Here is a 15,132-nt window from a genome sequence, read left to right on the forward strand (position 1 = left end):
TTTTCCTCCTTGCTCATCTGCATTCCTTTCTGCTCCTCCTCTGCCCACCTCAGGCTTCCTCTCCCGCGTTGGGCATTTACAGAGGCTCAGTGGCCTTGCAAGAAAGGCTGATCCATGAGAGGGCTCAAGCTTGGCCCAAACCTGAGACTACTAGGTTCAGAAAACTCACTGAAGCTGGAGAGAATAATAGGACGCCTCTTAGAACAGATGTTTTAAGAAGCAGCTTCACATAACCCTTGCTTCTGAGGGTTTGGGTGGTTTCCTAGGAATCAATGCATGATGGGCTATGAGACCAGTGAGGTGGTTTGGCCATTGGCCTCCACTCCTGGGTATCATGGAGCATATTGAGAGCTTCCTCGTAAGACCCAGAAGAGGAGGAAATGGCAGCGGATGCTCGCACACACTGGAGCATCACCTGTCTTTTTGTGGTGTTTGAGATCCAGAAAGTGTTTTGAATTTTGTCAATTCTGCCTTGGGAGCGTCTCCCCTCATGGTGCATGGAGTGCAGGACCACAGCAAAGAGGGGGTGCCTCATAGGTTGCACAGAGGGCAAGGAGAAGGGATGGCCCTATTTTATTTGTAGGGCTTCATCGCTTTCCCTCCAGAGTCCCTGTGCTCTGTTCTGGTCTTTGGCACATAGCTCTCAAGAGGAGGGATTAGTGTGTGTTTGGTTGCGGGGGGGTTGGGGGGGGCAGGGGGCCAGAAGGCCAGAGGAGACTCTGTGTGATGGTTTCACAGGCCAACCCTCCTGAGCTGGACCAGGTCGAGGACCTGGCCTCTCTCATCAGTGTCAACGAATCCAGTGTCCTGAACACGCTTCTGCAGCGCTACAAGGCTCAGCTGCCGCACACCTGCACAGGGCCTGATCTGATCGTCCTCCAGCCCCGGGGGCCCTCGGCGCCTTCTGCAGGGAAGGTGAGGTGGGACCATGGTGGGCAGGGCTGGGGGGCTGAGGGCAGGGGGGTCTGGGGGGATCCCTCTGCATCTGAGGTGACAGTAGAACCATCAGAGCCCCCAGTCGACCTGTCTGCAAGCAGCATCCTTCTCGCGGCATTGTGGCATCCTGGGGCATGGACCATGAGATTCCCCCATTCCCTGGGGGGAACGATCAGTCACCATTAGGACAGAAACAGCAGCATTAAATATCACAAGAGTAATGAAAGAAAATACTGAATGAGTGTGAACTCTACCAGACACTGCTATATGCACCTTCTTGTATTAACTCAGTTGAGTCTCACATATCCACCTGAAAACACGGGTACTGTGATTAGCCCATTTTACAGATGAGAAGAGCCGGCTGGGCCAGGCGCAGGCTAAACTCTCAGGTCTAGCGAGCAGAGGAGCTGGGAGAAAACCCAGGGTACCGGGCTCCTGTGTGCTCTTCATCCCATGCTGAACTCTCAGGAGTCCTGAGCACCCACATCAACGGGGAAACAGAAGCTTCAGTTGTACTTTAGTTTTTTTCCTCGGAAGTGTAGAAACGGCCAATTTTTGTTGAGATGGGCAAGAGCAAAGGAAATCTCTAAGCGCCACCTTGTGGACGCACGAGGCACCTCAGCCGAGTCATTGAAGCGTGGCCCCCTTCATTCCTTCAATCCATAGTGATTGAGCTATTGATTGAGGGTCTCCTACCGGGCCAGGCACAAAGAACATCAGGGAAGGTGCCGGGCGAGCAACCCTGCCCTTGTGGAGTTGCTGTTCTAGGAAGAAAAGACAGTCCATCAACAATAAAGATAAGAGTGGCCCGAGCAGATGAGTGGAGGAACAGGTGGGAGAGGTTGGGAAAAGCCAGGACAGAGCCGTGTCAGTTCTCAGGATGATGATTCTGGCTTTTACTCTGAGTGGGATGGCAGCTACTATGGATATTTATTTATTTATTTACTTTTGAGACGGAGTCTCGCTGTGTCGCCCAGGCTGGAGTGCAGTGGCACGATCTCGGCTCACTGCAAGCGCCGCTTCCCGGGTTCACGCCATTCTCCTGCCTCAGCCTCCCGAGTAGCTAGGACTACAGGCACCCGCCACCACGCCCAGCTAATTTTTTGTATTTTTAGTAGAGATGGGGTTTCACCATGTTAGCCAGGATGGGCTCGATCTCCTGAGCTCGTGATCCGCCCACCTTGGTCTCCCAAAGTGCTGGGATTACAGGCATGAGCCACTGCGCCTGGCCGATTTTTATCTATTTTTTATGAACTGGGCAGCCTCCTGAGCCAGACTAGGCTTAGAGAGAGTCCCTACTGGGGTTTTTAGCAGAGCAGTGACATGCTGTGACTTAGGTTGTAAAAGGATGCCTTTGGCTGCTGGGTGGAGGACAGATGGGAAGAGGCTCGGTGGAGGCAGGGAGGCCTGTCGGAGGTGAGACATCTTACCTGTGTGCTGTTCTGGAGACTCACTGGGAAGTCAGAAGCCCCTAGGACACCTGGTGTCTAGCAAAGATCATGATACCTCTTCTGGTTTCCATGTTCTCCTCTGCCAACTGGGGGTGAAAACACATCTTGCCCTTTGGGGCCCTGTGGGACAAATCCATCCCTAGTCCCTGAGCAATGCTAAATCCATTAAAGGGGATATAGTGGGCCTGTACCCCTCTCTCCAAGATTTTTCTCCTCCAGAGTGACCCACACCACCCCTTCAGTCACTCCCAGGGGCTCTCCCACCACCGCTGTCCATGGTCAAGGGCCTGGGAGGACCTCAGAAGCTCTGGGTGGGCCAGAGCTTGGCACGTGCCCTCTCCCGTCCTTGTGGTGAGTGCTTAGGCTTCTGTTACTGCAGCCCAAGGCCTCTGAGCTGTCCACATTGCCGAGTGACTCCTCTGGCTCCCTGGAAATCCCTGGAAGGGACATTTTTATAGACCCAGATGGCAATCAGGTCCTCATTGGCCATCCTGGATTGAGGCATCAGAACTTAGGCAAAAGCGCCAAAAGGTGCAGGCATTGGTACGCACTCTGAAGGTAGATCCCCCTACTTCCCTTCCTAACCCTGGGGTGGGGTGCGGCACTGGTCCCCACCCTTCCCTCAAGTCTTCCAGCCTCCCACACTCAAACCCACAGCCACCTCCTGTCCTTAGGCCGGATCAACCTCTGATTCCCCAAATGGCCACCAGGTGGGAGCACAGGCCTGCGGTGAGGCTGAGACCACCTCGAGGATGGGCTGGGTGGGGTCTGGACATACCGGGGGACTCTCTCACTATGGGGCTAGCCCCACCAGGCAGCTGGGGTCTGGGTGTGTGCCTGGGGACATGCAGGTCTAGGTGAATAAGAGCGTGAGTTTGAGCATGGGTGTGACCGCGTGGGTAGAGGTGGATCCCATCTCTGTGTGCAGAGCCCGCCGCAACTGTTGTGTGCATGTGCCTACAAGCACACTTCTGTGCATGCGTGCAAGGGCACATGTACACAGATGCAAAGGCATGTGTGCATGCATGCATATATGAGTGCCTTCAGGAACCTGGATGTGCAGAATTCTTCCTTCTCCCCCTAGGCAGTGGGCCTGAGCGGGCTGATGGATAGGACTGCCCGTTCATTGAACTTTAGTTTTCCCAGACTGGGGGATGGCTCTAGGACTGAGACCCCAGGACTCTCTGACTGCCTTATGCCCTAAGGCTGTGTCCAGCCAGTGTGGGGGCATATCCCCCCTTTGCCTGCATTAGGTTCCGGCTGAGCCCTACATCTGGCATCAGGATAGGGACTCATGACTGTTCCTCAGGGGCTTGGAGCAGGAAAAGCCAACAGTGGATTGGAGACAGCCCCAGCCCCAAGCTAGACATCCAGGCTGAGGGGAGGGCCATCACACCAGGGTTTGTGCCCCTAGTTCGGCCAAAGGACTGCGCTAGGGAGGGCAGATGGGGCCTTGCCGGACCCAGTGGACACCCTCAGCATCTTGGGCTTCAGACATCCTCCTGCAGCAGGGCCCATTCCTCTTTTCCTTTTGGTGCCCTCCTGCTGACCTCACAGTAACCTCCTGCCCTCTTCCCTCGCTGCCAAATCTAATGTCAAGTCTCTGGTCTCTTACTGAACTCAGCAGCATTTGCCTCCCTCTTCCTGGAAACACACCCTTCCTCGGCTCTAAGACTCCGCTTTCCTGGTTTTCATTCCCGCCCACTGGCCGCCCAGTCAGTCTTCCTTGTGGTCTCCCTGACCTGTCCCTGTCAGGATGCTCTGTTCTCACACTCTTCCTTGGTGATCTCATCCAGGCTTGTGGCTTTCAAATGCCTCCGTTCACTGTAATTGAATTAATTTCTTTCATCAATCATCTCTGTCTTCCCACCAGAAGGCAAGCTCCACCAAGCAGGGACTTAAAAAAAAAAAAATCAGGCTTACATTATAGTTCAATGCACCTTTTTAGTGTACAGTTCTGAGCATTTTTGACAAAAGTGTATAGTTGTATAACTGCTTTGATAATCAATTACATGACAGTTCCCGTCACCCCCAAAAGTTCTCTGGGCCCCCTGTGGTCAACTCAGCCCCAAGTTCTACCCCTGGTAGCCACTGATCTGTTTTTTTGTCCCTATAGTTTTACCTTAAAAAACCCATATAAATGGCATTGTATGGTATGTAACCTTTTGAATTGGCTTCTTCCAGGCAGCACAATGCATTGGAGATTCACCCATGTGGTTTTATTTATCTACAGTTTGTTCCTTTATTTTATTTCATTGATGCACTACTGTGCTTATTTGTTCATAGGGTGACCTCTTGTCCTGGTTTTCCTGGGACTAAAACGTTTTCTGGGACATGAGACTTTCAATGCCAAAACCAGGATAGCAATTTGGGAGGCTGAGGCTGGCGGATCACTTGAGGTCAGGAGTTTGAGACAAGCCTGGCTAACATGGTGAAACCCCATTTCTACTAAAAATACAAAAATTAGCCAGGCGTGGTGGTGCACGCCTTAATCCCAGCTACTCAGAAGGCTGAGGCAGGAGATTCGCTTGAACCTGGGAGGTGGAGGTTGCAGTGAGCCGAGATCGTGCCATTGTACTCCAGCCTGGGCAACAAGAGCAAAACTCCGTCTCAAAACAAAAAACAAAAACAAAAACAAAAAAACAACCAGGTTGGGTGATTATCCTAGTTCACTAGTTGAAGGACATTTGTGTTGTTTTCAGTTTTTGGTGATTTTGAATATATAGTCAATATAACCAATGACATAGAGGGGTTTTTTGTGAACATACATTTTGATTTCTTTAGGGTAAACACCTAGAGAGGGGTTGTGGGGTTGTGGAGAGGGGTAATGAGTGTGTATCTCACTGTAGAAGAAACTGCCAGGCTGTTTTCCATAGAGGCTGTATCATTCAGCATTCCCATCGGCATTGTATGAGAATTCCAGTTGCTCCTCATTTCACCAAAACTTGGTAGTGACTGTTAAATGTTTTTTCAGCCATTGTAATAGGCATTTAATGGTATCTCTTTGCGATTGGCTGGAATTTCCTTTATCCATTTTGTGTTATGCTGTGCCCGAGTGCCTGCTGCGTAGTAGACACTCAATGGATTATTTTACTGAATGAAGTATGAATGAATGGATGAAGCAGATACGGTTTTAGTTATCACCTAAATCTGTTATGGCAAATATATAGCACACATACCACTAACTCCCCCATGTGCCATTCCCTGTGTCCATAGCAGACATCACTAATCGTAATGGATAATTATGCCATCGATCCAGCTGCCTCGCTTCAGGCAGATACCATTCGATGCTTTGAGTAACCAGTGAGATGAATCTCATGGATGAATGCAGCTCTCATTCAAGCCTCTAACTAAAGAGGAGAACTAGGTTCAGAAAACAGGCATGGGTTGTCCAAGGACTCACAGGGAGCCAGGGGCAGGACTAGACATACAGGCTCGGCTCCTCCTAGTTGAGTAGGAAGGGAGTCAGGGATCTGGAGGCAGATCTGGAGGCAGGGACACAGATCTGGACCCTAGGCCTGGGGCGGGGCGCTGTCTTAGAATGCTCCCTAGGCAGTGGCTGGATGGGACGGCTGATACCTGTGATCTTCCTGCAGGTGCCCAAGGGCCGCCGGGATGGCCTGCCTGCCCACATTGGCTCCATGGCACAGCGGGCATACGGGGCGCTGCTGAACCAGCGGAGAGACCAGAGCATTGTGGCCCTGGGCCGGAGTGGCGCTGGGAAGACCACCTGCTGTGAGCAGGTCCTGGAACACCTGGTGGGGATGGCAGGCAGTGTGGATGGCAGGGTCTCAGGTATGGTGGTCTCTAGGTGACATGGAGAGTTGGGGTCAGCACGGGGAGAGTTGGAAGGGGATGCTGAGCTGCTTTCTTATATTCATTCAGCTAGCATTCACTGAGCACCAGATATGTGCAGACCCCATGCTTGCTACTGGGCAGGGCTATCCCTAGGTCATTGGGATGCATTTGTTGAAATTAGAATAAGGTACTCCTTCCTCAAGACATTGACGGCCGTTTGCAGAACAATCATCATACATGGACATTGTTAGAACCGGATACTTGACTGCCATCTGCTGGGAAATCATCCTAATAGACGTACACAAATCTAGGAGAGTGTGATGTGAATGATGCGCCCCTGGGATGTGGTGTCTTTGGGCAGTGCACAACTTGCTGAACTGAACAGAGGACTCGAAGAGTGAAGCTTCAAGGGCAGAGTCTACACTCATGAGAAGCTAATAGCCAGAGAGGAAATTGAACTGTACCTACATTCAAAACTTGAATGTTCTTCAAAAAGTGCTGGCAGGGCAGGCTAGGGAAGAAACTCAGGGAGCGCAGAGGAGGGCTGCAGGAGGGCTTTTTTTAGGATGTGATATTTGATCTGGGCCTTAAAAAAGAGTACCAATTAATAATAACAACTACAATATTAATAACGATCAGAGTAAATGCTTGCTGAAGCCTAATGTACCAGGCCCTATTCTAAGGATACTAACTTTATTATTATTATTATTATTATTATTATTGAGACAGGGTCTCACTCTCTCACCCAGGCTGGAGTGCAGTGGTGTGATCCCAGCTTACTGCAGCCTTGACCTCCAAGGCTTAAGTGATCCTCCCACCTCAGCCTCCTGAGTAGCTGGGACTACAGGTACACGCCACCACCCTTGGCTATTTTATTTTTATTTTTTGTATTTTTTTGTAGAGATGGGGCTTCACCATGTTGTCCAGGCTGGTTTAGAACTCCTGGGCTCAAGTGATCCACCCACCTTGGCCTTCAAAAGTGCTGGGATTATAGGTGTGAGTCACTGTGCCCAACCTGAACTTTTTTTTTTTAATCTAAAACAGCCTTATAAGGTAGGTATTATTATTTATATTTTATAGATCGAAGGCATTGAGATTCAGAGATGTTAACTAGCTTGCCTGATGTCACACAGCAAATACTCCTAGCGCTGAGATTCAAACCCAGGCCTACTGGCTGTAGAACTCTAACCATTGTGGCAGTGTTCTCAGCTTTTTTTCATTATTGCACACTCTGAAAAGCCTTTTAAGACATTTATTCCCCTTAATCATTTCCCCTATGATGAAATGTTAATACCACAGATAAGCTATATATTCCTTTATGTGTATTTGTGCTTTATACATAAAAAGTAAAATTTTTTTTACCACCACTTCTAAGAATCAGTTTTTGCTCTTCTCAGGGGCAATATCCTCCCCACTGAGAATACATGATGCAGGGAATATTGTGTTTCTAATAATAATAACTATAATAACAGTTCCACTTTTGGAATATTTTCTAAGCATGTGACATTATTAAATCTTTTGGTCCTCATGACAGCCACATGAGGACTAGATTTAATTAGTTAATTATTAATGAATTAACTAGTTAATTAATTTGCCCCAAATCAGGTAACCAGGAAAGCGCAGATCCTCAATCTCTTTTAACCGCTGGGCTATACTGCTTCTCCACTGGGGTTATTCCAGTGTTTTGCTGAACACCTACTCTACATCTGGCTCATGCTAAAAGCTAGAGATACAGTGGGAAGAGGCACAGTCTCTCACAGTGTAGTTGTGCTGTGAATCGCATGTGTCTGAGGGTGGAAGTCAGGTCAGGCTGTATCCAGGTGCTTAGCACAGTGCTTGTTGCATTGTAGGTATGCAATGAATAGTAGTGGGGAGATTATAGGATTTTGCAAGCCTGCCTCTAAGCTGTGAGTGCAGGCCCTAGAATGTTATCCTCACCTCTTCCTAGGCTCCATTAGGTCTGGGAAGCCCTAGGGCAGCCTCTGTTACCCAGATTGTGCCTAGCCCTTGCCCTTCTAGATTGAGTCTTGTTTCCCCTACACTAGAGCTGGTAGTACAGGGTCAGCCCAGCAATCGGTGCTCAGTGAAATGTATGTGGTTTATAGTTGGGTTGGGCAGGGAATGGGTGGCAGAAAGCTCACAGGAAGCCTACCGGGGGCTGAGGCCAGGATGGGGACTGGCCCAAGCAGGGGCCGTGGAAAAGGTGGACCTGTGTGAGGTGGGAGTGGCAGCACCTGGGCCATCAGTGACATGTGGCCCCATGCTGCCCCCAACAGTGGAGAAGATCCGAGCCACCTTCACTGTCCTCCGGGCCTTCGGCTCTGTGTCCATGGCCCACAGCCGCAGTGCCACCCGGTTCTCCATGGTGATGTCGCTGGACTTCAACGCTACAGGCCGCATCACGGCTGCTCAGCTCCAGGTGAGGCCTCTGGGGGGATGTGCAGGGGGGCCCTTGGGGCTGCTGTGTCTCTAACCCCGGGACTCAGCAGAGCCCACGCCTCCAGCTGGGACTCTAGGATGTGTCTGAAATGGTCATGGCGGTGGCTCAGGCCTGTAATCCCAGCACTTTGGGAGGCCGAGGTGGGTGGATCACCTGAGGTCTGGAGTTTGAGACCAGCCTGACCAACATGGTAAAACCCCGTCTCTACTAAGATGCAAAAATTAGCCAAGTGTGGTGGCAGGTACCTGTAATCTCAGCTACTCGGGAGGCTGAGGCAGGAGAATCCCTTGAACCCAGGAGGCGGAGGTTGTAGTGAGCCGAGATTGTGCCACTGCACTCCAGCCTGGGCAGCAAGAGCGAAACTCCATCTCAAAAAAAAAAAAAAAAAGAAAGAAAGAAAATAGTAATAATAATAAAAATAAAATAATGAAATGGTCATGGATCCCCTAGCTGGGGCCAGTTGCTCCCCACCTCGCTAGGTGCCCTGGAACGTCCCCTTCTGGAGCAAGCCAGCCCGTCTGTGCTTCAGACTTTCAGGGGGATGAAATATTCATGAGCAAATATAGAATTCAGGCTGTCATTAGCCGGGTCTTAAAAGCGCAAGTTGAAATTAAACAGACGCTTGCCAGCCTTCTGCAGCAGTCCGCGTGTGACGAACACATGGCCTGTTTGTTCCTATCTCCAAAATCACCCATACTCCTCCCCGTCTCCCTCAAACATCCTGTTTGAACAGAAAATAGGATTAGGTTATTAGAAGGGTTGTTTGTAACATGGAGCTGGTATAATATCCAGACTCAAGGAAAACCCCTCCATGCCAAATAAGTCCCTTTTCTGTCCTGGCCCTGAAATCCTACCCTTAATCACCATTTGGGTTAAGGTATTAAAGGCTTCTATTAAAAAGGGAATATGTTGGAAGGTGGCCTCATTTGATTGTTATTACCTTTGATACCTTAATTGAAATGAATCTATTGCATTAGTTAATTTCCTAGGTGGACTCTGAATTAGTGAGACAAAGGATTGAGAAGTTCTGACGTGGAGGTTGCCAGCAAAATTAATTTGGACCTGAGATGTTGTCTCGAAGAGTGGATCAGAGGCTGGGCGTGGTGGCTCACGCCTGTAATCCCAGCACTTTGGGAGGCCGAGACGGGCGGATCATGAGGTCAGGAGATTGAGACTATCCTGGCTAATGCGGTGAAACCCCGTCTCTACTAAAAAAACAAAAAAATTAGCCGGGCGTGGTGGTGGGCGCCTGTGGTCCCAGCTATTCGGGAGGCTGAGGCAGGAGAATAGCGTGAAGCTGGGAGGCGGAGCTTGCAGTGAGCCGAGATCACGCCACCGCACTCCAGCCTGGGCAACAGAGCGAGACTCCGTCTCAAAAAAAAAAAAAAAAGAGTGGATCAGAGTGGGGCACCCCAATGGGGCTTCTGGGTAGCTGGACTTCAGGCATGTGCAGATGTACCCAAAGCACTGACTGGGTGCCCCTCTTCTCTCCCTGCAGACAATGCTTTTGGAGAAGAGCCGCGTGGCGCGGCAGCCGGAAGGGGAAAGTAACTTCCAGGTTTTCTCCCAGATGCTGGCTGGATTGGACTTGGATCTCAGGTGAGCACGTGGGGCAGGAAGAGACAGCTGAGGGCAGTGCGACAAAGGGCACATGTTCTTTGGGGGCCCAGCCTTAGCTTCTGCCCAGCACTGAGAGGCCGTGGGACCCAGGGATTAGGAACATGGTGTCCGATTCCAGCTGTCTGGGTACACGCAGCTCATGGGCTGGGTGACTTTGGTCACATGTCATCCACCCTGAGCCTCGGTTTCTTCCTTTGTAATGTGGAAACAACACCTTGCATAGACCTTATAGGATTAAGAGAGATAATTTACATTCAGCTCTTTATAAATGCTGGGAGTCAAGGCTGTCTGCTGTGATAGTGGCATGTCAGTACTGGCCCTGGCAGCGGTATGGGAAGAGGGAGAGGGACAGCAGACCCGCATGTCTTCCAGAAGTTTCTAAACTTTTGTGGGAGCTTTGGGTGTATGGTAGGGTATGCCTACATGAGGTTCCTCAGGATGGACCTGGAGCTGAGTGGAGCAGTGAGCTGGGTAGTCAGGCAAGCCTCATCTTGGAGGGCTTCCTGGAGGAGGTGGCCTAAAAAGCCATCTCTGCCCTTCCCCAAATCTACAGGGCATCCTTAGGCATGTGGCTCATGTGGCTTCCTCTCCCAGAGCCTTGGTTTCCTCCTCCGTTGGATGGATGGGCATAGTCCTAGTGAAGTGTCGGGGAGAGGAAAAAGTGGGTTTTCCCACATGAGGGGTGATAATTTGTGGTTACTGTGCTCTAACCTCACCATTGTTTGTTCCCCAACCTTCCCTCCCCATCTGAAGAACAGCCTCAACCTGTCTGGAGTGTCCTGGCTAAGGCTGCAGGGACAGCTGTAACCTGCAGAGAGAAGGCAGAGTAGAGAGGGAACTCCCAGTTTTTAGAGTGATTGTAACTGAGCAGCAGGGAAACTTCTAGAAGATCTTGAGAATCTGTAGAAGAACTTGGAGTGGGGTGGTATAGCAGAGTGACAGGGACCACAGACTCGAGGACAAGGCTATGTGGATTTGTATGTTGGCTTCTCCACTTGTTGGCTGTGTGACCTTGAGCTAATGACTTCACCTCTCTGAGCCTGACTTTCCTTATCTACAAAAATAGATGTGACTGTATCCCAGTGTTGTGGTGAGGATTAAAATATGAACAGGCAGACAATACTTCTTAAAATAGTGCCCAGACATAGCGAATGCTTTGTGTGTCTGTGTTCTTGTTTTTGGAGGATTTGATCTGCCTTGATACCCCCGACAGGCCCTGACCAGGCCCTGACCAGGTCATCCAAAGAAATGACTTTGGATTCAGAGAGACATGGGTTTGATCTGGGCTTTGCCCCACATGGGCTTCTCTGAGCCTTGGTTTCTCCTCCTGTAAAGTGGGTTCCTACTAGTGCCAACCCCGTAGGCATTTAAATGAGATCGCGTGTCAAGGCAGCAGGGGCCACGTGCGGTGCATAGTAATGGTGTAATGTGGGAAGGAGTAGGTAGGTGGGCCCTGAACATAGGAATCCCACTTTCAGCCCCGTGGCCTCACCTCTTGGGACCTCCATTTTCTCACCTCTCAGAACATCTCTCAGACACACACATCACCCTTGTTCCAGCCCTGGAGTTCCACACTGGGGTTCTCTCTTCTGTACCCCATGGGTGGGGCTTGGCTCTGGGGATAGAAGAATTGCCTCCCGGAGAGGGGGATTTGGAGGCTTACCCTGGGGCGGGCCCAGGAAGGATGAGGCTCAACTGTGGCTAGCAGAGGATGCCAGACGTTCATTCCAAGCCAGGCCTAGGCCAGGGGCCCTCCATGCTGGTGGCATCCTTATTGAGTTTGGCATCCTTAGGAGCTGGGCCAAAGCTGCCTCTGAGAGGAAGAGGTGGCCCAGATGAGTTTCAGGGACCCTAAGAGAGTGAGTAAAGTGCTTGGAGCAACTCAGCCCCCTCAGGGAGTCATTGTCATTCTGAAGCCTCCTTGGTGATCCCCCAGTTACTTCCCTTTCTCTACCTCTGCTGCTGCCAACTTGGTCCGTCACCCACATGGAAGCTTCCAAAGGTCAAAAACGGGTTCTCACTTGCACAAATGTCCTTTCTCCCATGCACTCATGTGGGAAACTCCTATTCATCCTTCAAAACCCTACTCCAGATCCCTTTTTTAGAGGAGCACTGCCTGATTCTTGCTCCTCAGTTTCTCCTTTATACCGTTTTGGTGCCTGGTATGTGCTTCTGGTTCAAAAACCTGCCAGTGCAGTCTCCCTTCCTCACCAGATGGACTGGGAGATCTTTGAATCAGGGCCCTGTCATTGTTCTTTCTGCTTTCCCAGTACCTAGCACAGGGCTTGGCACCAGGTAGATGCTTCTTAATTATTTGTCAGATTTAATTTCCAGTGAATGGAGGAGAGTGTGAGGAAAACAGAGCGCTTACTCCATGCCAGCCTGGCAGTGTGAATTTATGTATAATATCTCATTTAATCCTGGGAGGCAAGTAGAGTAGGGGGCCCATTTTACAGATAAGAAAAAGTGAGTTGCAGAGAAGAGAATTACCTTGTCTGCCACATGGCAGCACTGGGGTTGGACTTGAAGCCTAGCTGGTAAGACTCCTTCAAAGTCACGAGGCAGAGAGGGGTGTGGGGTCTGTAGAGAATCCAGGGAGAGGACGCTGAAGGCCTCAGAACCAGACAAGCTGGCTGGAGACTGATGAGTAATCCCCACTTTCCAGGAACCAATTTGAACCAACGTGGGATTGGGGATCCTAGGCTGGGCTCTACCATGCTTTTGTGAGTAGAGAGTGTGATTCGAAGGGGCAGGGGGCATAGCTGTGCCCACCCCGCCTTTGGCTTGCATTCCTCAAGCCTGCAAAAGTGGATGGCCCATCTGCTGGTCTCACTCTCGAGGAACCTGCAGGTTGAACACGGCAAGGAGCCTTAAACATTGTGTTGCTTCATTAAGTGCAGACTGAGGCCGGGAGAGGCGCATGTGGCAGGATAGCGCGGAGTCTGGGCTCGAGGGGCCAACAGACCTCAGCTCAGCTTCTGGTTGCATGCTTGCTAGCTATGAAGTCTTGGGGCAGGTACCCACTCTCAGTGCCTCTGTTTTGTCAACTGTAAAATGGAAATAATGTTTGTACCCATGGAGTGGGGCTGTCATGAGTCATCTTAGGACTTTGCTTGCAGCAAGGGCTCGTTCATGTTGACTGTTTTAATATTATCCTTGAGTGAGGTCACTCAGCTGATTACAAGATCTGGGGTTAGTCCCTGCTCTCCTGATTTTCCTCTACAACCCTTTCTCCTGGGATTTCCTGGCCTTTAGGGAGGGCCAAGTGAGGGCTGTGCGTGAGGAATATTTGGGAGATCAAAGATATCCCACGGCAGAGTTAGTGGGGCCAAGGCCAGGGACAGGGACAGCCCCTGGGGTGTCCGGTCAGTTTTGTGGAGCCTCACACTGTGACGACCACCTGCCCTGCCAGGGCTGGTGTGGACAGCCCCCCTGACTCCTGGTTCCTTCTGTGCTTCCAGGACGGAGCTGAACCTGCACCAGATGGCAGATAGCAGCTCCTTTGGCATGGGCGTGTGGTCCAAGGTAAGGAGGAGGTCCCTCACGGGTGGAATGTGAGTCTGTGTCTGGGGCTAGATGGGAGGGTGATGAGTCGCCATGCAACTTGTCTCTTTTGGTACTGGGGTTCATAGTTGGCAAGAGTTGGTCATGTGGAAGAGTCGGGACTGCCTTTGTAGGGTCTCGGCTTATTGGGTAAAGAAGACTCAGACAAATAAAGGAAACCAGACATAGTATACGTAGAGGTAGGATTAGGGCCCTGGAATCAGTCTAGTTCAAGCCCCAGCTCTGACACTTGTTAAGTAGGTGAACCTCAGGCATGGACCTTAACCTCCTGGGAGGTCTGTCTCTTCTTCAGTACAATAATGATAGTAGCAGTATCTGCCTCATAGGGTTGTTGTGAGGGTGAAATGACAGGATGTGTATAACGTGCTTAGAACAGGGCTTGGCCTAAATCAATCAATAGGGTGCTCTTTGTCAGTACTAGTGGTGGTTAACTTGGGTAGGGGCACTCAGCGATGGTTTCCTGATGAATATAGTCTATGAGTGGGGCTGAGAGTTAGGTATTTCATTGCTTAAAAAAGCAAATGGTTCACGGGTTTGATATTTTATTATTCAATTATTTTAACCATTGTTTTCTCCCTTCTCTCGCAAATACCTTCATCACCACCTGTGCTGGGCCTGTGTTGTGTTAGGTGTATGTTCCTGCTGAGTGCTAGGAGTATGATCCTCATCCATGGATTTTCACTTTAGCAGGAGACACAGACTTGGAAATTAATGCAATCATGTGAGATAAGAATATGTCAGAGGTTGCATGAAATGCTGCGGGCACCACAAGATAGCTGATAGAGCTACTTGGACTTTGCCAGGGAAGACTTCTTAGCCAAGGGAACATTTGGCCTGGGTTTTGAAGGATGAATAGGAGTTCACCAGATGGAGGGAAGTAGATAATTTCCACTCCAAAGCCTCTTTTTGAATATACATGTCTGGGAAACAAATAGTGCTGGAATAATTGGATATCCTGGTGCAAAAAAAAAAAAATCCGTATTTCACATGATATACTAAAATTAACAAAAAATGAGTCACAGATCTCATTGCAAAACTTCAAACCACAAAATTTCTAGAAGAAAGGTGAGAAAAATCTCTGTAACCCTGAGCTGGGCAAAGATTTCTTAAATGAGACATCAAAATCCCAGTCCATAAGAGAACAAATTAACTTTATCAAAAGGAACAGCGTCTGCTCTCTTAAAGTCACTATTAGTATGAAGAAGCAAGCCACCAACTGGGAGAAAATATTTGCAAATCACTTATCTGATAAAGGATTTTTATCTAGAATATAAAAGTAATTCTCAAAACTCAACCCAACAAAAAAGACGGGCAAAATGTGGA

At 49.9% G+C, this 15,132-nt stretch overlaps 1 protein-coding gene across 7 annotated transcripts in view; it reads left to right on the forward strand.

The window, feature by feature from the left end:
- The window catches only part of MYO18B (myosin XVIIIB), a 316,003-nt gene that overhangs the window by 29,143 nt on the left and 271,728 nt on the right, over positions 1–15,132 (forward strand). For all 7 annotated transcript variants that reach the window (XM_054675970.1, XM_054675972.2, XM_054675975.2 and 4 more), the window contains 5 exons: positions 739–915; positions 5,984–6,182; positions 8,462–8,604; positions 10,124–10,224; positions 13,707–13,770. In XM_054675970.1, coding sequence (XP_054531945.1) covers positions 739–915; positions 5,984–6,182; positions 8,462–8,604; positions 10,124–10,224; positions 13,707–13,770 — 684 coding nt within the window. The remainder of the gene's footprint in view (positions 1–738; positions 916–5,983; positions 6,183–8,461; positions 8,605–10,123; positions 10,225–13,706; positions 13,771–15,132) is intronic.

This window comes from Pan troglodytes, chromosome 23, assembly GCF_028858775.2.
Source record: "Pan troglodytes isolate AG18354 chromosome 23, NHGRI_mPanTro3-v2.0_pri, whole genome shotgun sequence".
Taxonomy (NCBI): Eukaryota; Metazoa; Chordata; class Mammalia; order Primates; family Hominidae; genus Pan; species Pan troglodytes.